The sequence below is a fragment of the Emydura macquarii genome, unplaced genomic scaffold, assembly GCF_026122565.2.
Source record: "Emydura macquarii macquarii isolate MOO-44397 ecotype Brisbane River unplaced genomic scaffold, CSIRO-AGI_Emac_v2 contig_554, whole genome shotgun sequence".
NCBI classification, from domain to species: domain Eukaryota; kingdom Metazoa; phylum Chordata; order Testudines; family Chelidae; genus Emydura; species Emydura macquarii.
In genome coordinates, this window is record NW_027130691.1 from 15,692,373 (window position 1) to 15,719,959 (window position 27,587).

The 27,587-nt window shown below is 42.1% G+C and overlaps 1 protein-coding gene across 2 annotated transcripts in view; it reads left to right on the forward strand.

The window, feature by feature from the left end:
* Positions 1 to 1,782: 1,782 nt before the first annotated feature.
* PPIL2 (peptidylprolyl isomerase like 2) overlaps positions 1,783 to 27,587 on the forward strand; it is a 109,545-nt gene continuing 83,740 nt past the window's right edge. For both annotated transcript variants that reach the window (XM_067539874.1, XM_067539873.1), the window contains exons 1-6: positions 1,783 to 1,913; positions 3,139 to 3,188; positions 4,777 to 4,822; positions 5,460 to 5,522; positions 6,516 to 6,567; positions 24,472 to 24,523. In XM_067539874.1, coding sequence (XP_067395975.1) covers positions 1,882 to 1,913; positions 3,139 to 3,188; positions 4,777 to 4,822; positions 5,460 to 5,522; positions 6,516 to 6,567; positions 24,472 to 24,523 — 295 coding nt within the window. In that variant the 5' untranslated portion in view covers positions 1,783 to 1,881. The remainder of the gene's footprint in view (positions 1,914 to 3,138; positions 3,189 to 4,776; positions 4,823 to 5,459; positions 5,523 to 6,515; positions 6,568 to 24,471; positions 24,524 to 27,587) is intronic.

Genomic DNA, 27,587 nt, shown 5'->3' on the forward strand with positions numbered 1-27,587 from the left:
GGAAGTAACTTGAGCACAACTAAGTATCTTAACTCTTGAGCACAACTAAGTATCTTAAATCAGTCCCATGAATGTAAAAAACTATTAGAGATGAAGTTTCCTGTATCACAAAGCAGCTACAGCAGATCATAAAATTGATTAGAAAAAACACCCTAAGTGAATCTGACCAACTATTATAATTCATCTTTTGTAGAAAATAATGTCCCTCCCTATTAATTAGCAATGCTGTGTGTTTACATAGTTAGCAGTGCAAACTAACCTGTTGGTGTGGATTCCATTTTGGAGAAAGAGTTTAAAACTAAGTACAGAAAAAAGTATATGTGGCAGCTGGAAGATCTAAGGCACAGCACAAACTTCAGTATTTTAGGTGGGATGTGGTGGAATATATGTCAGCACCTACATACGCGCGGCACAGCCATGTTAGAAATGCAAATACCTCGCAAAAGTGCAAATTCAAAGGGAGAGCAGTTTATAGGCTAACTTTTGGGAGAGGGAGGAGGGCTGTCCGCTTCATTCTGAAGAGAAATAAATATCAAAAGCTGAATTCTAGTCTTGGTTAGCTGGGCTTGGAATAGCTATTATAGAATCTATAATTAGCATGTTTTAAAAGTATCCCTGGCTTTTGAAGTAATGATTTTTGTGGGATGGTGAAAAACAGCAGCATTTGAGAGCTGCAATCTGGAAGACTTGCTATTTTGAAGGCTAACAACGAAAACAGGAGCTGCTGGGGTGAAGTGTCTGTGGGACAATAGAAACTCTATTTTGTTTGTGAAAAAGATTTTAACATTCTACTAGTCTCCTTACCTATGCTGTCCCAAGCCAAAGATTCTAAGCTCAACCCATAAAGCAAGTTTTATTTTAGGACAGGCCACTAAGGAGGCAGGACAATTGGGGAGTGGGGGAAGGTAGGCAAACCTCCCGATGTAGCGTTGAGCCCCACTTTGACTATTTCTACCCCCTGAAACTTGCTGCCTGATTTTCACAGAAAACACTATCCAGGCTTAAGATCATACAGTTGGAATGTAATGCAGGTGGTTTTAGCTTTGGGAAGTGGTGTATAGCTGGTGTGTGAGATGGGTGTGGGCTTACACTGGGCACCTAGGCTGAGCTTTAAACTATGGCGCGAGTAAATTCTCTTACCATTTTCTCTTCAGTCTCCAGACGGTTTTCCTTTCTGTCTATGCATTCGTTTTTTTGTCTGCTGTTACCTCTCCTTGTTTCATTATTACAGTCACTGTAGTGAGCTCTACCTTCCAGAACAGCAGCACTTGAACAGGAGCGGCAGACGGACAGGAGAGGTTTGCTGTTTTCCGGGAGCAGCCCCCTCCAGCCCTTTCTTTTCTCTAATCCATTCCCCAGGCCCTTCTCCTCCTTGATTGCTGCCTGAGACTCTGACCAGGGCTGCCTCTCCCGCCGGGCCGTGCTGAAGGAGGAAGGGTTCAGGATCACGGGGCGGCTGGGGCCAGATCTGCCCAGCCAGTGATGCTCAGCTGTGACCCATGCTCCTACCTCCCGGGCCCTTGCACGCTGTAGCCCTGGTGCCCATGCTCCCAGCACCACAGCGACTCCCGCAGCCAGCCCCAGCCTCGCTCTACCCGGCCCCAGAACTCGCCGGGGCAGGCCGGTTCCCATCCTTGCCTGCCTACCTGCCTGCCTGGGAGGGAGTCACGCGCTGGGAGGGGAGAGAAGGAGCGGCCGGAACGGTGTCTGGGGGCGCCTTGGTTTGACAGGGGGACCCATTTAGCGGCGCACGCCGACCTACCGGAAGTCGCTCTGGCGAGTGCGGTCTGGAGCTGCGTGGTCCGCTCCAGCTTGAGGTCCCCCTGTTGATAGGGGCCGCGTCTGCTTCGCCGGCCGGCCTGGGAAGGAGCCGCCGCCGCCATGGGGAAGAGGCAGCACCAGAAGGATAAGATGTGAGTGGAGGAGGGGTGTCCCAGGGCCCGCTGGCGTGCTCGCCCTGTAGGGGGGCGGCTCGGGCCTGGTCCAACCCCCAGCCTAGGCCGCTCCACCCCGGGCCGGCGCTGGCTGTCCCCGCCGGCGACCCTGGACCCGGGGGAGCCAAAAGCAGGTGGCAAAGACTGTGCGTGCAGCGCTGCCCCGTGCAGCCGCCTCTGGGGCGAGGGCTCCAGCAGCCCGACCGCAGCGCGGAGCCGTGAGTGCGCGGAGCCGGCGGCTAAGGGGGCTGGCCCCTTCCTCGATGCTATAAAGGCGCTGCCTGGGCGGAGCAGGATCTAGGCACGGTCCAGTGAACCGGTAGCGGGGTTGCTCAGTGAATTAGGTTTCGGGTTTTAAGACGCTTAGAGTTTGCCTCCACGGGGACAGCTGGGACAGTTAATACGAATCAATTAAACGTGTGACATCGAAGTTTCACCACTTACATTCCTATGTGAACACCCTCATTTAGTCAGAACTAAAGTAGCTTTAATTTGGTTTAGTTTAATTCACTACCGAAGTGAATTACAATACACTGAATTAAGGCTGCTTTAATTCTGAATAACAGTCTCTTCACAGGGGTTTAATGGTTTAACTAATACACTTAAAATACACACTTGTATTTAATTTGGCTTTTTTTTTTGCTGGGTGTCCCCATGTAGATGACCCTTTAGACTCCCGGGTTCAGATCCTGCTATATAGGACCAAGAGCTTGTCTACACAACAAGAACTGTGTGCAAGCTCAAAACTTGGTTATGGGTTGGCATATCTGTTTTAGACAACTTAAAAAAAAGTGTGTGTGGGGGAGACAACTGTAGGGGGTTGTGGGTCAGCTGTGGTCCTTTAGCTCCTAGGCTTAAAGTGCAGTTCTCTAATGTGGTTGTGGAATTATGTTTTCCCATCCATGGTGACAATGAAAAAAAAATCATGTTATAACAGGATACGGTGTCAGTACTCTATTGTTTTATTATTATTGTGATATTGCTCAAGGGCCCTGTTCTGGATATTAGGAAGACTACGGTGTGACACCTAATATCAGAGCTGGTTAATGTTGAGTGAAGGTGTGAAAAAGTCAGGTTACTAAGAATGTTTAACATCTCTTATTACTGGAGCTGTTTAAGTTTGAAAAGTCCTTAATTTCTTCTAAATATGGTTAGTGTTGTAGTGCAATCTATTACGCATTAACACTTCTTTTTTACTCCTTAGGTACATAACATGTGCAGAATACACACACTTTTATGGAGGAAAGAAAGCAGGTAAATGGTTTAAAGATGCTGTGCTTTCTTTCTATGTTAATTCTTTTGACTGTTTCTATATTTTATACATATGTTCACGCTTCAGTGCTGATGTCTTCTTCCCCTTGCTTCCTTACTGTGCTCTCATCAAAGTTGTGAATGACATTTTCTTGGCTAAGTCTCTCGGCCTACGTGCTTCTCCTTTTTTCTGCCTTTGATATTGTTGGTTGCTCTCTCCTTCATCATGTCCTATCCTCTTTGCCTTCCATGGTTGTATCCTCTCTTGGGTTTTCTCTACTTTTCCAACCATGCATTCAGGGCCTCTTTTTCTCTGTTTACCCTGTTCTTTTGTTGGAGTGTTCTTGCCTCCTTTTCTTCTCCCTCTGTGCTCTGTCCCCCTGATGTTTATGTGAGGTTAATTACCATGTCTATATCATATCACTTCTATATCAATGACTTTCAAATATCCTTCTCCACTTTGGACTTGTATCTTTTTCCTTAGTCTTGCACTTCCCACTGTTGCTGAAGTGCCATCCTGGATAGCTCACTGCCATCTCAATCTCAGCATGGCCACATATGAATGCCTCCCAAACCCACTTCAGTTCCTGTCTTCTCAAGTGTGGTTGGCAAATTCACCATCCTTGCAGTCACAGTGGGGTCCTGATGCCTGTAGCCTGGGTGTTGTCTTTGACTCCACCCTCTTTTCCCTTCTCACAGTAAGGGTTTGGCCAAACTGTCACCTTTTCTTTCACAGAATTTGGAAACCTCATCCGTTTCTGTCCCTATAACTAACTTGCTCATCCACATCCTGAGCATCTTCCACCTGCACTTGACATCTCCTTTCAGGTCTTTAATGCTAACCTTGTCTACAAATCCCAAATGCCGTCATTTCAACCATGTCATCTCCAGCTTCTCCTTTGAGTGACTTTAGTAGCTGCGCATGATGTTGTCCATCAAACCTAAACTCCGTCTTTGCCTTTAGGGCCCTACATTGTATCTCTTACCTGGTCTTGCTTGTTCTTCCCTCCACCCTCCTTCATCCCCCAAGCCTCTGATGTCAGTATAGACCTCTTGTTTCTTTCTCCCATAGGCAACTCCACCCCTTCTTTCAGACTGTCCTTCATGCTTGGAGTGCCCTTGCCAAACTTGTTTATGTGGTACATTTGACAGCTCTTTGTGTATTGTCAGTTTCACTTTTTCCCCTTTATAGTTGGTTAGAGTCCCTTGTTTGTGTGGGTTTTAAAAACAGACAAGACATTTTTTTTTTAATAGGATAATGTGGTTGTAAAACTGCAAACATTGGCAAGGGGGAACAGACCAAGGAGTATCTGAACTACTTAAAAAACTTGCCCTTTTCTAACTCTTCCAGTTTCCTTTGTGGAGCAGACTTGAGGTTTGCTCTGCACTGGTTTGTGAAGTTTTGATTTTTGTTACAGTTTCACGGGTTTCAGACTATTTGTCTTTGTCAGCAGTAAATTACTACTTGACATATCAGAAACAGTAATTTCCAAATATGCACACCTAGAATTAATCCTAAGTATCAGAAGCATTTTTACTGCCCAAAATACTGTGTATGTATAAAAGTTTTGCTTTTTGTTTTTGTGAACAGATATTCCACAAGCAAATTTTAGACGTTTATCTTTTGATCATTGCAGGTGAGACACAAAAAAATCTTTTTTGTCTTGAGCCCTTAGCCAGATAAAGTTTCCTGTAGAGGTAGATAGAGCAGACAGACATCAAGGAAAGTAACTGTCATTCTTTAACGTGGCACCAACAAAATTTCAGCAAGGATTGAAATTTGTATCTGGACTCCATGAAGCCCAGTGTCTATATAGTTGGTATTTAATAACTATAAAGTTCAAAAGGAATATATAGACTGTAAAATTTGCAAAGAATTAATATGCAAAGTTCAAATAAGTTCATACTTATAAAATTCTCACCGTCTAGACTTTATGCTCCAGTTGTTTCCCTTCACTGTGTTTTATATGCTTGATCTGTCCTTCATTACTTAGAGCCAATGATTAGGTTGCAAGGTGCTTTCCTGTCTTAGCTTGTTGTGCTTAGAATTTACTTCTTGCTGATGAGACATAGATGCCAGAATGAAAGAAATCAAGATGCAGTGTCAGTAAGTGCCATGTAGTTGGATGTCAGTTGCAAGGCACACTTTATTTTTACTGATGGTGCCCTAAACCCAGGTCTACAGTAGAAGCCAATGATATGTTGCTAGTTTTTAGTATCAAGACTTTCTAGGTGACTTTGATAAATCTGAAATAAATGTGTACTTTTTCCTAGTTTATCTCTGCAACCATTCGAATATCCAGTTTGCACACCAGATGGAACAGTCTTTGATTTGCTGTAAGTTATTCACTTCCTTTTCTATTTTGTTTTAGTTTTTGTATAGGCTAAGTGACTTGCTCAAGGTCGTGGTTGGAATTTGTGTCAGAACTGGAATTAGAACTCACGAGTTCCTGTCTCTCCCTCTGGTGCTTAGATCTCTAGTCCAAGCCTCTCTCACTTCTCAAAGGGTTCTGTTTCTCCAAATTATAGTGATATGTAGAAGATTTCAGCTGTAGCTGTAAATGCACAGTATTTCTGTGCTGGAGCAGCGTGCCTCATTGTGCCTCTTGGCACTGGTTATTGCATGATGGTCCATAGCCTTTTTGTTTCTGGGTGGGTGGAGTATCAGTTTGATAGCATGGCCAGGGAATTTAAGTGTGGAGGGACTTGGAGATGTATGAAAAATTCACCATACCGCAGCAGTTGGGGATAACATTGCATACTACATGCATTGGGAAGTGGAGTCATATAAACACTAAAAATACCTTCATTTCCCTCTGAGTTAATTTAGAGTTTTTGGAACTGTTCGATCATTGGGTTTCATTTCTGCCCTGCAGAAATGTACTCAACACTGTTAAACTGCAGCAAGAAGTTGGCAAAAGCCAAGACCTGCAGATTAAGAAATCCCTTTGTCTTCCCTTTTCTGTACAAGTCAGAAGGGGGCATTCTTTGTTTTGTTCATCAAATGAGATGAGCCATCCATAAATACTATGGGGGGAAATTCTGATGTGGAGTGTGCATCAGCCTTACACACTCATCTAGGGCAAATAACGTTTCTGTAGGGAAGGTAAAATATCACTTTGTGTTAGGAGGAGTGAGAGTGTTCATGATCTTTTGCAAAGCTGCAGTACAGTATCAGTGATAAAAGGCCACTTGATGCTGCTTGCTTCTTTCAAATACTGTTGTAGTTGGGCTTTCATAACCATGTGGAGATGATGATAAGGTCTTTAACAATGAACATGCAGTCCTAATTCTGTGTGTGACTTCCTGTCTTATCCCCTCTCTTTTTAGGAGTATTATTCCTTGGATAAAGAAGTATGGGACCAACCCAATCACAGGGGAGGTAGGTAGTAATGTATTCATTAATAAAATATATATTATTGTACTTTATTCATAACTCTTACTTGATTTGTTAAGAGAGAAATTTTTATCTGTCTTAGTTCCATAAATGGATTCTGTGGGTTTTTTAATTGATATTCATTGGGGCAAGTGTTGAAACTAAAAATAAAGATTTACCAGAAAATGTTTGTTTTAATCAAAAAATGGGAAATCTTTCTGACTCAAAGCTAATATCCACAATCACTTTCCCTATGGAATGTAGTCTGTTCCTGATCTGTGTGTAATTGTGGTGGAGGAAGTTGACAGTGGGATGTTTAGGTTTCTCTGGAACTTGAACCCTTTGGGCTAAATCCTGCTTGCCCTATTCCTGCATTGCACCTAGAGCCTTCAGTGAGATGATGTGCATGAATAAATTGACCTTATTTCTATCACCAATGACACCCTCAAAGCCTGATTAGTCAGAGCAATAATTAGAGTTCTAGAAAAGGCTCTGATTGGATTAGAATGTCTGCTTCTAGAGGGAAGCAAAACAGAACTTTGGCTATTGTCTCTTTTCAGTCAAGAATGATATTAACCTGTGATGATAACTCCAGAAATTTTGCTGCTCATAATGCTGTTAGATGTTGTTTTTAAAAGAATATTGTCAATATGTAATTTTTCAAAATTTTTCTTCACTGTTTATAATAACCCTATGGAAGATTAAATCTTAAAACTGCAATCTGATTTAGTATTCTTTCCTTAATTCTAAATGTATGCTAGTTTGTTTGTTTGTTTGTACGGTTGCTTCTGATTGGTTAGTTTGTACAGAGCTTAGAACAGGTAAAGCACCATATAAGTGTGAAGTATTACTGCCAGTGTTAGGCTGCTGCCATTGATTTTTCTTTTGCTGTTCTTTCAAAAAAACAACATTCAAGTATTTATTTTGGGGATTAAAAGACAAATAGTTAAAGACATTGCAAACAGACATAAGAAGAACAGAAGCAGGTCAGATTTCAGGTCTCCTAATCACAACCGTTTAATTATAGTCTGGGAAGGAGTCTTTTCTTGTAATATGTTCTCTAGAATAATTGCAGTTTCTTCTTTGAGCACAGGGTGGCAGTCATTACCCAGAATTGTCACTAGACTGCTTTGATTTCAGAATGTGCTGTGGTAAGAGATGGCTTTTGAAACATCTCCTATGTCCTCTTTGACTACAAACTTCCCCGGCAGGCAGATAAGCAAATGCTTCAGTTGGATACAACATTTCAAACTCTAAATATGAGCAGGCTTTCTTAGAGTAAATATTCTCTTCAGCATTGTGCAGACTAGTAGCAAACCTGAAAGGGTATTCGTGTGTTGGGGAAATGATCAAAGCTCTTCTTATGGTCAGTAAAGAAAGGGGGAACAATGGCCTTTTCATCCTGTCTGCCCAGCCTGTCAGCACCTTACTACTCCATGAATCAACTTTTGGAACCTGGTTCAAAGCCAGACAGATGTATTGTTCCCAGATAGTCAGGTTACCTTTAAAACATATGTTAATATTTAAACTCGTCCAGAGCGGTGTGTTTAAAAGTGCAAACACAAAGCAAGAGGGAGTAATAGCACTAGTAGTTTCTTATGTATGGTAGTATATTCTCAGAGAAGCCCTCTTTTGTTTTGATGTGTGTAAGCTGGACCCAGGGCAGTTTCTCTGCCTTTCAGTAGAACATGAAGTGGTCCTGTAGCAGTGGTGTTTCATCTTGCTATGTTAATTCAGATAAGCTCTGTTCCATGGTAGTCAATTACTGTCACTGGCCATAATGAACATGGTGTTCTGACATGGTGACTCCTTGTCTCTGGAGCAGGCCTGTGCTGTATTTTCAGCTGATGGAGACTGTACTTTAAAGAACTAGCAAGTCCTGTGCAAAATGTTCATGGTCATCTCTGAGAGCGTTCAGTCGATCTGTGAGCCTTGACTCAGGTTCCCAAACTTCTGAGGCTCAACTATGCCAACCTGACTGCCCCCCTACAGCACCTTAACAGTAATCCCCTTCCTCCCATAGCCCTCTGTTTAGGGAACTCAACCTCTGAAGGTTAGAGGGGGAAGAGAGAAACCCCATTTGGCAGGCCCTATCCTCTGAAGAAGGAAGTTACATACACCTTCTATAGAAAAAAGGGAAGACACCCCTGTTGCCTGATTGCGGAATTCATAGACAGGAAAAAGAAAGAAATGTCCTTCCTTGTCATTGTTCCTGTGGTGAGCCCAGCCTAGGATCAATGTGGGGAGGATTGGGACTGAAGAGAATTGGGGACATCAAGTTTGGGTTTCCTGGAAGGGGATTTCCTGTACAATGTGGCGATGGGTTGTTTTTGGAGGCAGGAAGAAGAAACCTGTGCTTGGGAGAGTCTGGGTGGGGAGAGGATTTAAAGCTTTGAGTTTGTCAGCCTTAGAACGATAGTTATGATTATTTTAGTACCTTCTTAATCCATCATTGCTTTGTCGTGTTCTGTTCCTCATGCTATTTGCCTGGAGCTGAAGGCAGAACAAAATTTTTCTGTGATGAGTTGGTGATTTATGCAGATATTTGTGGCTCCAGGCTTATGTAGAGAAATAAATTAGGCCAGGTTAACTGCAGTTTCATAATCTGGTCAACAAAGTTACCCTGTGTGGACTTGCTGGAAGAAAATCTGGTCCAGTGAGCAGGTGGTGACGTGGCTCTGAATAAGTCATTTTCCCTTTTTCTGTAGTGAAGTTTAAAAACCGTGCTGGAATCTTGTATAATTTACTCTACAGTTGTTATGGCTCACTGCTAGCTAGGCATTTCAGAGGTGCTGGACAGCCACTATTCATAATGTTAATGTAGGCACTTTTATCTAGCTATCAAACTCTTAGGTACTTATATGGTCTCCATCAACGTAGTATTTGTGCACCTCGCAGCCTTGCTTGTATTTATCTCCACAACAGCCCAGTCAGGCAAGGCAGGGCAGGGCTGTTATCTCCGTTTTACACATGGAGTACTGAGGTAGAGAGAGACCAAGTAACTTTCCCAAAGTTGCAAAGGGAATCTGTGGTGGAGCAGGGAATTGAATCTGATGCTCCCAAGTCCCAGGCCAGCACACTTCCTTCCTTTTCTCAAGGAACTTATAAATATGCCATGGTCACAGTAATTTTTACACACGGTTAAAAAAAGCATTTTTCTTGGTATCCCCCTCCTTTTGCTTTCTCATACTTTAATTCCGCCTTGTTTTTTGAATGTACCCTCATGGTACAATGTCCATCCAGAAGAAACAAATCTGTGTTGGCCTTTCTGACTTCCTCTTTTATTGCCCATGAGCTGCTCCAAAGGTAATCTCATGTTTTCTTAGTTGGTGTGTTGTGATTCAAAACACTAATATTACCATGGTTATAATTTTGGAACAGACTAAGCATGTCTTGCAGTTGAGCCACAGCCTGTCGTGTGTTTCTGACTGTCTTGTTTCCTTGCCAGGATGCTTCCCCAGGCGATGTCTTTGCTGAAGTCACATCCAATATAGAATAAGTGGGAAAGCTGTAGTAATCTCATTCCTTTTACTGAGATCAGCACTTCGACATCTTGGGCTCGCAAAGCATTGTGCACTTGCCAAGATGTTTTACATATCTGGCATGTGACAGCACTGTCCAGCGTGCATACACAAGTCAGCCAGCTGGGATCAGAGGTACCTGTCTCTTAGCAGTGAAGTTGGTCAGATTATATCTGCTTTAATGGAATGTCAAATATGAACAGATAATGGAGTTGGATTCAGATAGAAACATGTGCATTGTGGCAAAGAAATTTCAAGGGAGACAATTCTGAGTTGAGGAATATTTTAAAAATGAGATGAATTAATTTAACACAATTACATAGTGCAAAGAAGAAAAATATGGGAGCCTTTCCAATATTAATCTCTGTTACACACCAGTTCACTAATATTCTGCCTTTTGTGAGGAGAGTGCACTATTGTGACCTAGGTGTTGGGTTCCTTCATCTCTACTAGAAACTTGCTCTGTGACCTTGGACAAGTCACTTCCGCCATCTCTCACGTTGCTGAAACCTCTGTGCTTCATTATCTCCACTTTAATTATGGGGAAACTAATACCTACCAGTGCATAGTGTTGTAAGTCTTAACGCAGTTCACAGAAATTAATTAAAAGATGATTGCCTAGGGTACAGTAAAACATCTCATTTCTTTTTAAACAAAGGAAATATTTTAATCTCTGGTGTATGTTTCTTAGGCTGGTTTAAACACAGGTTTTTTGGTAATCCTTTTTCTATTTGCTTCTAAACCAATGTAGATATGTGAATACAAAAATTACACAATTGCTAAGGATAGCACAAGCATGTAAAGACAAAAATCAGAAAGGCTAAGGCACAAGGGACATTAAAAGGCAATAAGAAGAAGTTCTATACATAGCTTAGTAGCAGGATAAAGTTGAAGGAAAGTGTAGATCCTCTATTTTGTGGAGAAGGAGAGCTAATAACAGATGACATCAAGAATGCTGAGGTGTTGAATGTCTGTTTTGCTTTCAGTCCTCACTAAAACGGTTCATTGTGACCAGATACTTAACACAATTAATATTAACAACAAAAGGGAAGTAACATAAGCCAAAACAGAGAGAGAACAGGTTAAAGAATATTTAGGAAAGTTAGAAGTATTCAAGTCATCAAGGTCTGAAGAGATGCACCCTGGCCTAGGGTACTTAAGGAACTAACTGAAGCAATCTTGGAGCTGTTAGTAGTTATCTTCAAGAACTCCTAGAGCCGTGGTTCTCAACCTTTCCAGACTACTGTACCCCTTTCAGGAGCCTGCTTTGCCTTGCGTACCCCCAAGGTTCCCTTCACTTAAAAACTACTTGCTTACAAAATCAGCCATAAAAATACAAAAGTGTCACAGCACAGTGTTACTGAGAAATTGCTTCCTTTCTCATTTTTACCATATGATTATAAAATAAATCAATTGGAATATAAATATTGCTCTTGCATTTCAGTATATAGTGTATATAGAGCAGTATAAATAAACAAGTCATTGTCTGTATGACATTTTAGTTTGTACTGACTTTGCTAATGCTTTTTATGTAGCCTATTGCAAATATCTAGATGAGTTGATGTACCCCCTGGAAGACCTTTGCATACCCCCAAGGGTACATGTACCCCTGGTTGAGAACCACTGTCATAGAGGATGGGTGAAGTCCCAGAGGACTGGGCAAATATAGTACCTATCTTTAAAAAGGGGAACAAAGGGGACCCAGGGAATTATAGACCAGTCAGCCTACACTTGGAAAGAAACTGGAACAAATTATTAATCAGTTTGTAAGTACCTAGAACAGTGATTTTCAACCTTTTTTTTTTTTTTTTTTTTTTTTTTTTTTTCCCATACATGGGCCCCTTAAAAATTTCGAATGGAGGTGTGGACCCCTTTGGAAATCTTGGACATAGTGTGTGGAATCCCAGGGATCCACGGACCACAGGTTGAAAATCACTGACCTAGAGGATAACAGGGCTGTAAGTAATAGTCAACATGGATTTAAGAACAAATCATGCCAAACCAGCCTCATTTCCTTCTTTGACAGCTTTCCCACTTATTCTATAGCTATTGGCTGTTGAAATAGAGGAAATCTTTCTGGAAAAAGATGCAATAGTTTAGGGTAAAGGTGAAACATCCTTAAATGGAAAGAATTGACAAGACCAAGTCAAGAAATTGGGTCATAAATGATATAGACATTGACTCAGATCAAGGGGCTGGAGGCTTGCCTTCTTGTTTTACAGTATTATGGTAAAAGAAAAACTGCATATGGTGTAAAAACTGTGAGGAGGGTGTATTGATTCTGAAGGAGCAGCTGCCAGATCTTCAGAGAATGTGTGACCACGTTTTTACAACTCACTAGAAATTAGACCCCACATTTGCATCTCAAATCAACATTGCATCTCAGTCTTTCAGAAATGGACTATGATAGATGAGTTGCATGGAGCACATTCAGATCTGACTGTTTGGACACTGTGAGGGTGACAAGTACAAATGTAACCCTTGCTGGCTAAATGAAAGATGATTATGCTTTTTCATCTTAGTCCCTGTGATTGGTGTAATAACTTGCTGCAATTGACATTTTAATTACATTGCTCTGGATGTGTGTCTGGATACAAGGCAGCAATAGTCTTTAATTACCTTTAGGTAGAAAATCTAGAACAACTATTATAACTAATTTTGTGTCCATGGTAAAGGAAAAATTATTGTTGTCCTGGAAGGTGCGGAGAGACAGCCAACTCAGTCTTTGTGAGCAGTCTTAGGGGGCATGATGGCTATGATTAGACAAGGACCTGAGGTTAAAGGTGATCTCTCTTTACTGTGGCTAGACTAATACATTTGGTAGGAGTACGTGTCGTTCAGGAAGGCTAAATACCTGAACATTTAGAGCTCTTTAGGGTAGGCAGCAACAGTCTGTGTTGTGTGTACAGTATCTAGTACATTGGGATAATCCATTCCCTGACTGGACCTCTAGGTGCTACTGCAGTATAGTAATCGTGTTTAGACGTACTGTAGGATTTTCAAGGCCAGCCAAGCAAGGCATGGAGCATTGTTAATTCCGTTTTCATGTGGCTCTCCAGTTTCTCTCTCCTTGGAGATTTTTCCTCAATTGTTGTCATATCCACCCAGAATACTTTTTCTGTGAGGTCCAATAAGCATTGTTAATCTGTCAGTGTTAAAGTAAAATATTACCAGACGGAGATCCTGTGGGGCTTCCTACAAATCGGCTATCTCCACACTTGCTTTCTGCTTCTGGAGTGCCAGGATCACCTAATCATTAGGGAATATAATCTCACTGATCAGATACTATTCTTTAGCTAGATACATTCGGGAGTGCTGCCCATCCCTCCCATTATGGAGCTTCTTTTTGCTCAAGACCTGGAGCACAGGGCCTGAAATCAGAATGATCAAAAATGTCCCCTGACAGCCTGTGGGAGAACAGGAACTTCCACTGGCAATGGAACGCTTTTTCTCCTGGATACCTGAAAATGGGTGATCATTTCTCAGTAGTGTGGTAGCTTCAGGTTTCATCTGTCTGGAACCCAGCCAAAGGGATAATCAGAAATTCCAGTCTCCTCTGGAGGGCATTTTTCAAGGATCCATGCTGATGAGGATGATGGTGCATTTGTAGATCTAGAATCCAAAGTGGATGGCTTTGTTTGTGACTTGTGCAACTCTCAGTGAGTTTTCAAAGATTCTGCAGGTGTTTCTGCCCAACCAGGTGTACCTTCTTACTTTTTTGGTAAACTTGCCAAGTAGGGTTTTTGTAAACTTGGAGCAGAGGAGTTTCCTGGACTGTTTTATTCTAATAAAAGACTCAGTGAAGAAAAATACACAGGTTCTCTGCATGAAGAATAGCTTATTACAGAGTAGCGAACAGTTACTTTTCATGACGAAGCTGTTCGTGGAAGCTGCCCTAACTAGATCTGGTTTAGGTATCATGTGGCCACAATGTGGCGTTCACATACTTCAGAAAAAGGCAGGAAAGGAAAATGATCATAAGCATATCTGTTTGGCTACATGTTCTGTGTAGGATAGGAAAAAATGTTCAAAATGATATACTCAGACTGCTTAAAGATATTTCCAAGTGCCTGTCAGGACCTGACTGCCAAACTGTCTGATTTCTCTCAATAACTCCCTCTGTGGGTATTTCCAGAAGCGCAGATGCTTTTGTAGATAAGAATAAGCCAGGGAGAGTGTCTTCTGTTAATGCTGGTTCCCATTGCCTGTATTGGCAGCAGTGTTTCATGAGGGAGTGGGGTTCCCCCCCCCCCCCCCACCCATACTGGGCTGTGACTAGATCTCTCCAGATGTGTTTACAATTGGAGGGGGTAACAAATAGAGGTCTCTGGCTCAAATATCTCAAGGATGAACCTGCAGGAACTTGTGGTTACTCTGTGTGCCAAGTTTCATGTGTTGCTATTAAGCCCTTTTCAACAAGATAAACTATTTAATATGTAGTGCTTGGACCACATTTTCCTTATTGCTTCTTTTGCTTCAGAAATTAGTAGATTTCAGTCAACAATCTAAATGTAATAACATGAATTTTGTGGCGAAAAGCCCAGCTATCTTTTTGCTAGCATGTCCATGCACATCTTCTCAGAAAAGTCTTGGGACCCCTGCTATGTTCATTGGAACAGCAGGTGGTCCCCACAAAGCATGCTATCCCACTTTATTCTTTTAGTCTCTTTGTAACATACACCATGTATCACAACTTCAGGGGAAATGAGAACTGAGCTGAAATGTGACACTGGAACAGCATCAACAAGGAACATAATGTACAAGGAAATCTTCAATTGTTAAGGAATTATTTTGGATGAATTACGGCTGCCACTGGTGGTCTTGATCCCTGAATATCTGATGTTTGTGGCATATAAGGCTATGTCTTCACTGACGGCGGCAAATTCACCACTGTCAGATCGATTTTTCTATTGACTGAGCGGTCAGTGAAGACCCGCTCAGTTGATCCAGAAATCGACATATTAAGACCACCTCCACAAGTAGCATAGCGCTGTGTCGAGGAGAACGCGGTTCCCGTCGGCGCAGTGCAGTGAAGACGGCACTCAGAAGAGAAGCAGAGAAGTTGACGGGAGTTACGCAAGTTTTTTGTGTAACTTGCATAACTCCGGTTGACTGCCGCCGAATCTCGGAGGTAAGTGAAGACAAGCCCTAAGATACCAGTAAGAGATTTAACTGAACTGCCACAAAATGCCTCGAGACTTTAGTGTTAAAAAGAGAGCTAATAGATATTGCTGAAAAATTTATACCAAATTAAACATCTAGGTAAAAAAATTCTCAAAGGTAAGGTCCTGAAAGATTGACAGTTAAACATTTATTATTTGTATTGTGGTAGTGTCTGGGGAATCTCTGTTGCACTAGGTACTATACAAACACAAAATAAAAGAGTTCCAGCTGTAATATTAGAAGATGGATAGTCAGTCTCTTTTGTTGGACCAACTTGGGCATGCTTTTGAGCTAAATAGAGTTCTTCAGATCTGGGAAAGTTAGTGTGTTTATCACAATTTGTGATAGTGTTAGAAATAGTGATTTGCAACTTCTCTCATGGTTGAACAAAGGTATTAAAAACTATAAAACATTTTGCACTGAATCCCTGTTAAACTTGTCCCATATATCATTCTCTGTTCAAACAAACAAAAATGTGACCTACACATTTTGATGGATGTGTTAAATGCCCCTTCTGTCCCTTACTTTGGCTTCCGAGGGAATTCATTGCTTCAGTTGAAGGCATAGTTTGAAAGATTTGCAGGTAATTCATTGATATCAAAGGGTTTGGCCATTCCTTTCAGCCTTTAGTTATTTAGTCTTCTAGTTAAAGTTGTGTCAAAAGATCACGCTTTTTTGTGTGTAGAATAACACTATTAATATTATTTGGTTAGTGGTCATAAGTTTGCCAGGCACCCCAGAGAAACATGTTCAGACATGGATCCTGCCCAGAGAACAATCTAAAGTCAACATGCCATGTTATGGTCATAAAGTAAATTAATATAAGGAGTGGGAGAATAGAGTAAATGAAGGTGACTGTGATAAGATCACTGGTTACCAGAGTTAGTGGGCTGTGTCCTTATCTTGTAGGTTGTTTTTCCTTTCTTTACGTGTGTGCATTACAGGCAGTGCATGTAGTGATACACCGACAGCTTGCTTGACTGTATCCATTTGAAAGAGTCATATGTGGTTCCTTATGACATAGACAAAAGGTAAAACTCTGACAAGCACTGTATTATTTGAGGTACTTTACAATGAATAGGGAGGCTAATTTAAAAAAAAGAAAAGTACAGCAAGGTCCTGATTAAGCTGCTGTGCCTCGCTGGTTCTCGATGGCAGTGAGTCTGGGGAATGGCAGGCAGCCTGGCTGTTCCGGAGCTGGGCTCTGGACACACACATCCATGTAGCCTATGTTACTCCTAAGGCGTTATTTCTCCTAGAGCAAATAAGTATTTGCATTTAGATTTTACAGACTGAGCAGATACTTCTTTTATTCACTCCCTCCCCCGACTTGTTTTGGTGGAAGAGGGGGGATGTTAGATGAGTTTTTGTGTTTGTGATACTTGGAAGAAGTGGCGGCCATGAAATGCTGTAGCCTTAGATGAGATTCAGTATGAGGCTCTCCACAGATCTTCGTTTGTCCAGACTTCACTAAAATTTGAGGCTTACAGTTTTTCAATACTTCTATGTTTCTGTATTTTCCATAAACTGTGTTGTATTTGGCTGTGAATAGAAGATCTGACTGCATAAAAATAGCAGGTCTAATCTCTTATTCTGTTCATTCCCTTTCCATACATTTTTAATTAACATTCCCTTTGTTATGGCAGTGCTGTTGCAAGATTCTGTGAGCCAAGCTTATATTCACAGGCAAATCTCTGTAATCCTAAAGGCAGGACTCTGAATAGTGTGGAGTGTCAGTTTAATTAAATATTCACTATTGGGACTTGATGGCCTGGAAATGGGTAATGAGAGATGCCCCTTTTCACTTCCAAGCTACCAGCCCAAATCTGGATCTACTTTGTAGTGAGTGAAAGTCATTATCAATTGATGGCTGCTGTTTGACCTGTGAAATGAATGTATGGTATTACTCTAGCTCTGAGTGGACAGCTGTCCACGTGATAAATACTATCACAGCCGTCAGTCGTGCTAGGTGTCTCAGCGAGTAACTGTAGCTTGAATGGGTCTGGTGACTGAATTGTCCTCTCACCCTTAGACCTGGTACTTCCAAGGCAGCATTGTACTGGTGGAGTTTAACTGTGATTAGGCTAGAACTTCTATTTCCCATGATGTTATCTATTGCGTGGACTCACTGAAGACTTTGGTCTCCAAGGCTGTCAATGTGGCACCTTTCACCAACACTAAATTCAGTTTAAAATGTTAAGTAGTAATCAATATGCCTGCTGCTCTGCAATTAAAACAAGAACAGACAGACAACATCATCTGCATTTTTATTGAATGTCCAGTGACTGGAAAAGTGGTATGATTGCTTCTCGAAGTTTAAAGATGGGAAACGAAGAACAATAGGTTTGTGATCTCTAAAAGAACTTGAAGTGTAAGTAAAGATGCAGGCAGAAATTCAGCAGTGGGTAGGTAAGACAAAAATCCATTTTCATTGTTTGTACCTGCTTTTTCTTCCATCTCCAGTATCCCATTTTAGTGGTTCTCAACCTACAATAGGGCCAAAATCTCTTCGCTACTGCACCTTGTCCGTTATGCTGAATGAATTGTCTGTCTGTGGCTGGCCAGTTCGAGGTCTGATGCTTCTGACTCCTCATTGACCTTGCCATCATAGATGAATTTGGAGAGATTTTTATCCTTGATGGCATCGTTCGGGGTTTTTGTCCCTTCCTGCCATGGCCTATTAGGTAGAGCCTCTGATTACTGGATGACTAACATTTTTTAACATTAACTCAGTTAAGGAGTCTGGCAAGCTCTGCATTTAGTAAGCAAAACTCTTGCTGCTCCCTGCCATCCCTATCCACAAGAGACCGAAGAATAAAATGAGTCTGTTTTGATTGTTTTTCCGACTGGTATGTATCCAACAGAGTCAAAATCTCATTAGCAACAAGTCTTGAACAGGGAGTGAAGAATATGTTGACACGGACCAAAGCGATTCAGAGTATGTAAATAATTGATGTGCAGGGATTATAGGTCATATTTTCACGGTGCGCACACACACATCAGTGACAAAGGGTGTTTTAATTTAAAACAATCAACATGTTTCATCCAAAAGCTGCCATGGTGCCCCACTAACCTACGCGTTTTAATAATCCCCACTTTGTTTTGTCAGTGAAAGAAGCTGCTCTTCCACATCCCAGGAGGAATGGATTATGTCAGTTGACAGACTAGAGAAAACTCTGTAGTGGAGCTTGTTACTGCTTGCTAGAAAGTAGGTCATGGCCAAAAGTAGCCTGACAGGCTTTGTTCGAAGCGTGTCTCAAAAAGAAAGGGAGTCGGCTGAGGGAAAGCTCATAGTTTTTCCAGTCCTCATTGTTTAACAGCTGACATTACGTGTCTTAACCCTGCTTACCAGTACTCGTACATAAAAGTGTCCATAAAAGAATACAAGCTTTTATTTCTGTCTAGGAAAATATTTGACATAAATTTAATCTTGGATGCGCGATTCAGTAATAAATTTAAAATTTCAGACAGATTGAGTCTTTTAAATAAACTGTTTTATCTTTCCAGAATTATATTTTCATTGAAGAGTTATTGAGACTTACCAGTAATTTTTGAAAAATATTAGGTTTAGAAACAGTTTTGCTCCTCCACTATTTTTTTTTTTTTAACTTCAGTTCTCTCTTGTGCTTTATTACTAATAAGGTATTCATGAAAACAAGTATTTTTCCCCCATTAAGAACTCATCCGCTCCTGCTGCTGCTTCTCCATATGAAGTCAAAGTCCTCTGTTTGTGGCATAATGAACATTTCCACAGGAACAAATGGTGCTATTGAAAATGCGATGCTTTGACTTTTGGTGGTGAATAAGCAGCAGGAGCGCACATTTAATCCTTATGAAAAACGATCGTCTTTTCAAGCAAAATAAAGAAAATGAGAATTAAAAATTTAGAAAATATGCTATAGGATCCAAATTGTTTAACTAGAATGTTACTTCATAGTTTGTGTGACACATGCAGGTCTTTAAAAATCCAACATACTGGAAATGCTGCCTTACTGGCTGGATTTCCCCTCCAGAACTTTTCCTTACTCAGAGTTTATAAACAGAGGGCCTGATCCTGCAAACACTTTCTCAGGCAAGAAGCCCCATTTTAGGCAGTGGGGACTATTTGCCTGCATTAAGGGTTGCTGGACAAGAGCCCAGAGCTTTCAGACTTTGAGGTTTGAAAAGCCTGCTTTGTGTAAAGAGCCAGTCCTTTGCTACAAGCAGAAGGAAAAGGAGAAAATTAGTTAATAGACTTTTGAAAACAAAAACCTGCTCTTTTGCCCACAAGACAGCCCCAGCCCTCCTGTATATCATATCCGTTTACAGACTTGTCTCCTCCCCACCTTCTAAATAGTTAGTACAAACACCGCCTGTGGGTAACGGGACGTTGCTTCATGGCTCAGACAGCAGGCGACACTTGAGTGCAAAGCCATTGTCGGCTAAGCCTGTGTGTGAAGCCTCTTAGGGTATGTCTACACAAACCCTAACCCATGATACTAAGTCTCAGGGTCTGGGGCAATGGACTTAGGTTCGCGGGGGTCGAGTTCCAGGGCTGAAAATTGCAGTGTAGGTGCTCGGGCTGCAGCCCCGGCTCTGAGACCCTCACGGGGAGGGTCTTAGGCTCCAGCCCAAGCCCGAAGAGCTGTACTGCAATTTTTCACCTTGCAGACTGAGCCCTTTGAGCCTGAGTCATTGACCCAGGCCAGCTGCTGCCGGGCCAGCTGCTGCCATGCGGCAGGTCTTTTATTGCAGTGCAGTGTACCCTTAGGGTATGTTTACACAGCATTTTGGAGTGAGCCTCCCAGCCTGGTTTGACAGACTTGGGCTAGTGGGGCTTGCACTAGCACTCTAAAAATAGCTGTGTAGGCAGCACTTTGAAGTTGTGGTTTGAGCTGGAGCTTGGAGTCTGAAGCCTAAGGATCAGGATGGGCTTCAGAGCCCGAGCTCCAGCCCAAGCAGCAACTTCAAAGCGCGGGCTAGTCAGCTGTTTTTAGAGCACAAACACCAGCCCCGAGTCTGTCAACGGGGCTGGGAGGCTCACTCCTGCTCAGTCCAAAATGCTGTGTAGACATAACCTCTGAAACGCCTGAGCTCCACTGGACTGGTCAGTGAAATGCCAAGCACACTTCTTTCTCATGTTGCAGCGATGCACTGGCCCTGCATTTTAAGGGATCGTACGCTACTTGAGAGAGCCTTAAAGTGGCAGTACATTCCTCCGCAGAACCCAGCCACCGAAAAGCGGAAGACGCCCTGAATTTTTCGGCGGACGGTATTGCTCCTAGAAATCCCTTAAAGCGGCAATGCAGATGGCCCGAATTTTTCGGCGGAAGGTATTGCATGGCCCCTGTGAAGTTCAGGTTATGTGAATTTGGCCCGTCACCATCAGCGAGTTTGACACCCCTGCCCTAGAGCATCTGTAGTTAGCCAGGGTGCTAAGAACCCTGGGATGCTGCCCCAGAACCAACCATGTGTGACCCGAGTCTGTAGAGCTCCGTGGACACATCAGCACAGGTATGAGGCTCATGTAGCAATGCATTGTGGACAGGCTTGGAAAGAACAGCTCTGCAGGTGCAGGTCATGCAGACCCAGATTTGCTGTGCAATGTAAACATACCCTGTATGTACCTACACATGCACACACGTTATAGGTGAGGCTGGTAGCACCACCTGTTAAGCTTGCCCAACATTTCCCGTTACAAGACCTTTTTTACAGTTGCTTAGAATTTTGCCAAACTTTTATCATTTGGGCTGAAATTTTCCCTGCTGGGTATTTGCCGCAGGCTGATATTTGTGTGTGCGCGTGGGGGTGGGGGGCGCAGGACTTAGCTGTTTCCAAGAATGAGTTTAGGAGAAAATGTTTTGCCGCAGTTCAAAAAAATTCTGGTGACTTTTCCTTTGGATAACAGTACTGGCCCTAGGCTTTGGAGCAGGGATTTGAACTTTGCCCGAGGGTGGTCTTTGTGTCAAGCATGTGCCTTTTGTCTTCCCCATCCAAATTTGGCCAAGTTGTAAGCCTTTGCAGAATTGCATTTGAAATGCTCCGTTGAGGCTCCATAGATTTAAGGGGCTGAATTTCCTGAAGATTCTGTCTGTGCTGGACATGCTCCAGCCTGAAGCTGAGCTAGACTTTCTCTGAAATTGCAGGCCTGGGCTGGTGTAGGCTGTGTCGGGTGCTGGCACCTCAACCAGTGAGAGCTGGGGGAGTCTCTCGTGTGCTCTCAGGGCCCAGGCAACGCGGAGGAGGCTACCTGATTTGAATGCAGAAAGGACAAGAAATGGTGCTGTAATTAGAGTAGATTGGGACAAAGAGTCTGGGGGCCGTCACTGGGACTGGAGACTAGCAGGGGGGAGGTAAGGGGAAACTGAGACTGGGAGTTGGAGTGTGGGGAGACTGGGACTGGTTGTGCAAGGGAACAGGGGGTGGGAGGGGAATGTGGGAAAGACTAAGAGCTGGAAGGTGGAGGGGGGAACTGAAATGGGATGAGGAATCGTGTAGGGAAGAGACTGGGACTGAGAACTAGCGAACAAGCAAACTTAAATCTGCCATTCCCTAACTTTTGAGAGCTGGACTTACCCACTGTAACAGGGTTCTTTTAATGTAGCTTTTGTGTTTGTAATGTGAATTAGCCTCCTCTGGATTCTGAGATTTCTTTGTGATGCTGTACACCAGTCAGTTGCATATGTTCAGCCAGTCACAGCCTTATCTTCTTCATAGTAAAAATAAAGACGTTACCTGCGAATGTGATCAGTAGTGAGGTATTGTCTCATGTTATTTTTGCAGGCTGGCATTAAGTCTTGCAACGTGAACAACCTTTATCAAGAAATAAATTGTTTACTTGCTCTCATCCAAAAGATGTGACCTGCGGCACTGTACTGTTTCCTGTGATACTGGATAGGAGCCTGAGGACATGGCAGTGCTTCTAAGGATATAATATATCTTGATTAATAAAGTAACATGATACAACTTTTGCTAGTGCTCATTGACTCTAGCTGGAAGCAGACTAAAATACTGCAGAAAATGCAGTCGAGTACAGCAATTTGGATCCTAAATCATGGCTAGGTTATCTGTCTGTCGTCTGCCTCTGTTTGAGCTGCAGCTCCTTCCTTTGTTCAAAAATGGCTTGCTCTCCTCTTGTGGAGATGGTGGGAGACTTCACCTCTTTCTTGGTTTTCTTTCAGTTGATCTGTACTGAGATTTTTCAGTATTTCAAGAGGTGCTATCTCTATAAAGGAGAACATCCTTAGACTTAACATTTGGGTTGTTTTGTTGAGTGCATTTGTAGATACGTTTTACGTTAATAAATATCTTAGGCAGGACAAAGCCACCTAAACACATCAGTTTACACAGTCAGCTCTGCAGTGCCCCCTCCACTTCCTTGGTAACTTCTCTTTCCTAGTAAGAAATCCTACCTTAGATTGGACATGCAGTGCTTTGTCATTGCCATTACTGTGCCTTCTCTACAGATGATCTCTGTCACCTGAGAACTGCAGCATAAGAACCACCATATTGGACTTGCATCCTCCAATTACTGGACCAGAGACAATGCTAACAAACTAGCACATTCATTCCCTCTCCTATCTTTTCTCTACTACACATCCTTGTCTAGTATTGTTCCTCTTGCTAGTAAGCTAGGCAGATGGTACCTTTGTGGTAGCTAATTAATGCTGCCACTTGACAAAACAATTTCAGAGCCACCCTTATATAAAAAAAGAGCCCAGCTGTCATTGAAGAATGAGCCCAGCTGTCATATCTTGTAGTTTTCTGATCAAGGAACATGAGTCTTGATGAGACATAAAAAATCTGGTCATGTGACTTTTTGTGTAACCAGTATGTGCAATAACAATCAAGCCAACAAGTCTCCGCACAAAGCTTATAGATATCTACAAACAGTAAGGAGCAGAGATCTCTCTAGGGATGCAAGGAGGAATATAGCTTCCTGCCGCCTTTATTTATTGCATTTGTTGATTGATTGATTGTCTGAAAGGAAGACTAGTTGTTTTTTTTTAAAAAAGCCTTTGTTGTAGGAGCTACTAGTAGGAAACAATTTTTCTGACAACCTGTGTGTTCCTCAGTCTAGGCTTTTTTATTATTTCTGAAGTCCTGACTCAGCTTACAAACCTGGGGTCCACCAGGATAGGTTATGTTGGTTTGACACCCTGTGAGTTTCAGAAGGTGGCAGTTTTCGTTTGTTGCGTTACTAATAATCATTCTTACCTAAATCCTTAGGGTTGTAAGGGCCTGATCCTATGATGTGCAGAGCATCCTCAACCCACTGAAGTCAGTGGAAGTTGAGGCTGCTCTCCACTTGAAGGAGGAAGGCGCTCAGCTGCAGGATTGGGCACTAAGGTATGATGATCAAACACTTCCTCCTATGTACTGTCCTATTGAAATAAGTGGGTCTCTGTGCTGGAGGATCCCCATGCCCTCGCTGATTTCAATAGGACTTTGCTCTGACCTGCCTGCACAGATCAAATTGTAGGATCAGGGCTTGAGAGACTCCCTGTTGGTGATTTAAAAAAAAAAGGTAGTTTAATCAGTTCTACTAACTAGGCCAACTTAATCTTCTCCTTAATTCTAATTCTCTGTCATAAGATCCATGGAACTCTTGCTATGATATCAGCTGCATTAAAAATTCTTATGGGAAACACTTTTAATGACCAAAAAGTATGTTTCCTGAGAGTGCTTCATTACTTCTGATATTTTGCTAATTAGTATGTGGGCTGACATATAGGTTTGTTAAAGCGAAAGATAAACGATAGTTATTTTAGACAAAGAAGTAATAGATGTATGTGCAAAAATAGTTTGTTCGCTTTACAACCTCCAGCAGAAATGCCTTTCAGAGTTGTCGCTTTTAATCAACAAGGATATCGGTCAATATAATGTATTTGCTGCAAGTTATTGCCTCTCATATTTTCATGCTAACCCCTTTTTTAATATGTGCTGAGGCATGGTAGAAATTGAACTATTTAATCTCCGGTTTATTACATTTGTATTAGCACAATACTGTATCAAGTTACAATACGGTAATGTGTTTCCCTGTTTTCAAGTTCCACAAATATGATTTCTGTTGGTTGGCTCTATCCTCTTTCATTTCCAGAGTTACTGTAATAAAATAGCAGGTGGTTTATTGTTGATGATGCAATCAGCTTAATAATAAGTGCTTCATTAATGCCATGGTGGTATTTTACTTCTGAGGTCAGCATCAGCAGTGATTAATTTTTCCATATTTTATTTTATCCCTTAGAAACTAGATGCCAACTCTCTTGTCAAACTAAACTTCGCTAAAAACAATGAAGGTGAGTCGGTGAATTTTTCTGAACGCTTTTGCAAACCAGGATTCGCTCCCAGTTGTAGGCTCATGTACTAAAGTAACTTGTGTTACCTTCCATGGAAGATCATAGTTTTATTTTTGAGCTCTGTCACTGATTGTTGGAATTGTGTTCTTCATTAAAGCCCCATTTCTGCCACCCTTACATTAAGTAGTTTCTGTTTCCCCAAGTAATTCCATTTTATTTTGTGACAGCTCGCTGAGGAAGGTACTACTTGATGAGAGTAATAGTTGCAGAAAGGGTTAATTTACATGGTGCATTATCTTTAGCCGATACCCACACTACTATAGCCACTTTACTGTAGGAATCTGAGCCTGTACCTTAATCCTTCATTCTTGTTTACTTTGTATCCTGAGCTGATGTGCGACAGAATATAAAAGAATAAAGTCTTCATTAATGTTGCAGTGTTATGTCACAGCAGAATTAGAAGCACATTAGCTTGGAAAAGATGTTAATTTTCTGAAGGTAGTTATTCCTCAACTTCCCAATCCATTCAGTGGAATCGTGTCTGACTTTTAAAAGATCAAGTGAAAGGGAGATGCTAATTTGGCTAACAGTATAGTAATGTGGAAAAGAGCTCATACAGAAGGAGCTCATTATAGGTCCATTGGGTGTTGTGACTCAGCAGACTTCACTGATCCTCCTTATCATCCCCGCCATGATTTGAACTCCATTTTGAAGACACGTAAAATTGGGGGCAAAATGCTCAATAAATCATCTGACAACTCAAGATAATTGTTTTCTAAGGAACTTATTCTGTAACAGGTTGTTGTTCAGAAGGTGCCAAAAAGAGCCTATGATTGTGCTTCAGCTAGTTTAAAGATGTAAAATCAAGGATCTATCCAGGACTATCAATAATATAGGGGAGAAAATTATAAATTAATTTATACTACTTTGCATTTTATATGTTAAAATAATTTCACAGCCATTACTTTATGAAACCTCTGTGAAGCAGATAATTATCATCTCTTTACTGAGGGGAAAATGTCGGCAGCAAGAGTGATAGGGGTTGCTGGGATTAGAATTTAGAAATATCTAGCTCTTAAATCCTTGGCTAAATCCAGATTTGAATCTCTTGAAAATCTGTGCAATTGACAACTAAATCTTTTAGGGGATGGTTGCTGGAGAGGCAGGCAATTTGGGGGTGTTCCATTCTGAATGAGAGAGTGGTAAGAGCAAAGGGAGGTATCTGATCTGTGTATGGATGGGAGAACATGAGGATATCTGGAATTAAGGCTAGAGTTGGAACTGTATAGTAGAATTTCCTGATTTTCTTAGAGTGTACATTTGTAAATGAGGTAAATGCCACTTCTTTTGGAGAAGGAGTAAATTCTCAGTTTTAAAAGTGTATTGACTTCAGGGAATATTCCTAAGAATTTACATATGGCTTGGAGATACAGTAACCAGTTCTTGGTGCATTCACCCTATTGCTGTGCATTCTTTGTGGTTTCACTCCTGACATTGCTAGTTAGGATGGAGATTTTGGTTACGGTAGCAGGAACTGACACTAATAAATATGAGGTTGCTCCTTTGAACTAGTTATACTCAGAAGAAAAGAGTCTAATCTACTGTGAAACGCTATCTCATCAGAGCAACTCACGGTACACGAACTACATTGTGAGCTGCCATGGGTGAGAGAGCCCTTGCCATCTGCAAGGGAAAGACCAGTCACTCAGTTTACCCTTCTCTCCTGAGGTTGTGGGTTAACTGGCAAATGTATACTGAAGGGCAGGCTGCTAGTCAAGACTGGTGGAATAGGAAAAAAAGCACCTGCCACTAGTGTGGGATATATGTAACTAGCTGTATCATCTGTGCGCCAGTGCCAGGGTCCATGCTAGCAGGGATCATGTTGTTGTTTTGTGTTAGTACAGTGCCTAGTACAGTGGGTTTTACTCCACGGCTGGGGTGCACGAGCAGTGCTACAATACAAATAATAAAGATGATCTTACTTTAGCAATGAACTGTCAAAACAGTCTTGTTTTAGAAGAGCACATCGGGTGTTGTGAGATCAAGTAAACGGCTACAGTATGAAAAGGAAGAGTAATGATCTTTATTTCTGCCTAACAGCAGGCATTGCTTAAAACATGGCTTCATGGAATTTTAACACATGTCCAAGCACTGTTTTCCTCCTTATAGAAAGAGGGGACAGGAGCAATTACAGGAAAAGCCGTGCTCCGTCTTTATCTGAGAACCTTCCATTCAGATCAAGAAGAAGCACTATCTTCATGGACTTCTCTGTAGTAAAGATCAAAGCAGCTAAAGGTTGCATTATTTTGGGAAACTGGGGGCAAGCCTCCGCTCTGGGCAATTTGGTTATGGCCTGGTCTACACTAGAGAGTTTTGTCTACAAAAGTCAGCTTTTGTCTACAAAACAGTGCTGGTGTACACACTGCAGTCACCCCATCCCCACCCCCTGCCAACAAAAGTGCCCTGTTTTTTTGACAAAATCACCTCGATGAGAGGTGCAGGGCTTTTGTCGGCATAGTTTGGGTGGTGCAATGTCAATGCAGACACTGCGTGCGCCCTCTTACATCAGTGATGGGGCTGTCATTCTTGTCAGTTTCACCGAGCGGGAGTTTGTGGGTTCCCAGCAGGGAGCTGAGAGATGGGGCTCTACAATCTACACTGGGGCTCTCAGCTCCTCACACTGGCCCTTAGGACGGTGGAAGGGCTCCTGGTGAGGATGCACTCCACTGACCCAAGGAGGCAGAGTGGACATCAGTCAGGGCTGTAATTACAGTGGGGGGCTGTAAGTCGACCTATGTTAAGTCAAGTTATTTTTTAAGTGCAGACAAGGCCCATGTCCCTCTCAGTGGGACAAAGTATTGATGCCTCTGCCATAAAACCCCTTTCTAAATTTGCCCCTGAAGCTTACAAGTTCTCATAAAGTGAATAGCTTTCATTCCATTTTGGGTAGATTTAAAAAAGTAAAAAATGTTCAAACTCTCTTATCTTTGTTCTGACAAGTATGAGATTGGAGCACTATGTCTGGGTGACTCTCATGGTGGATATCTGTAGGAGCAAAGGGCAT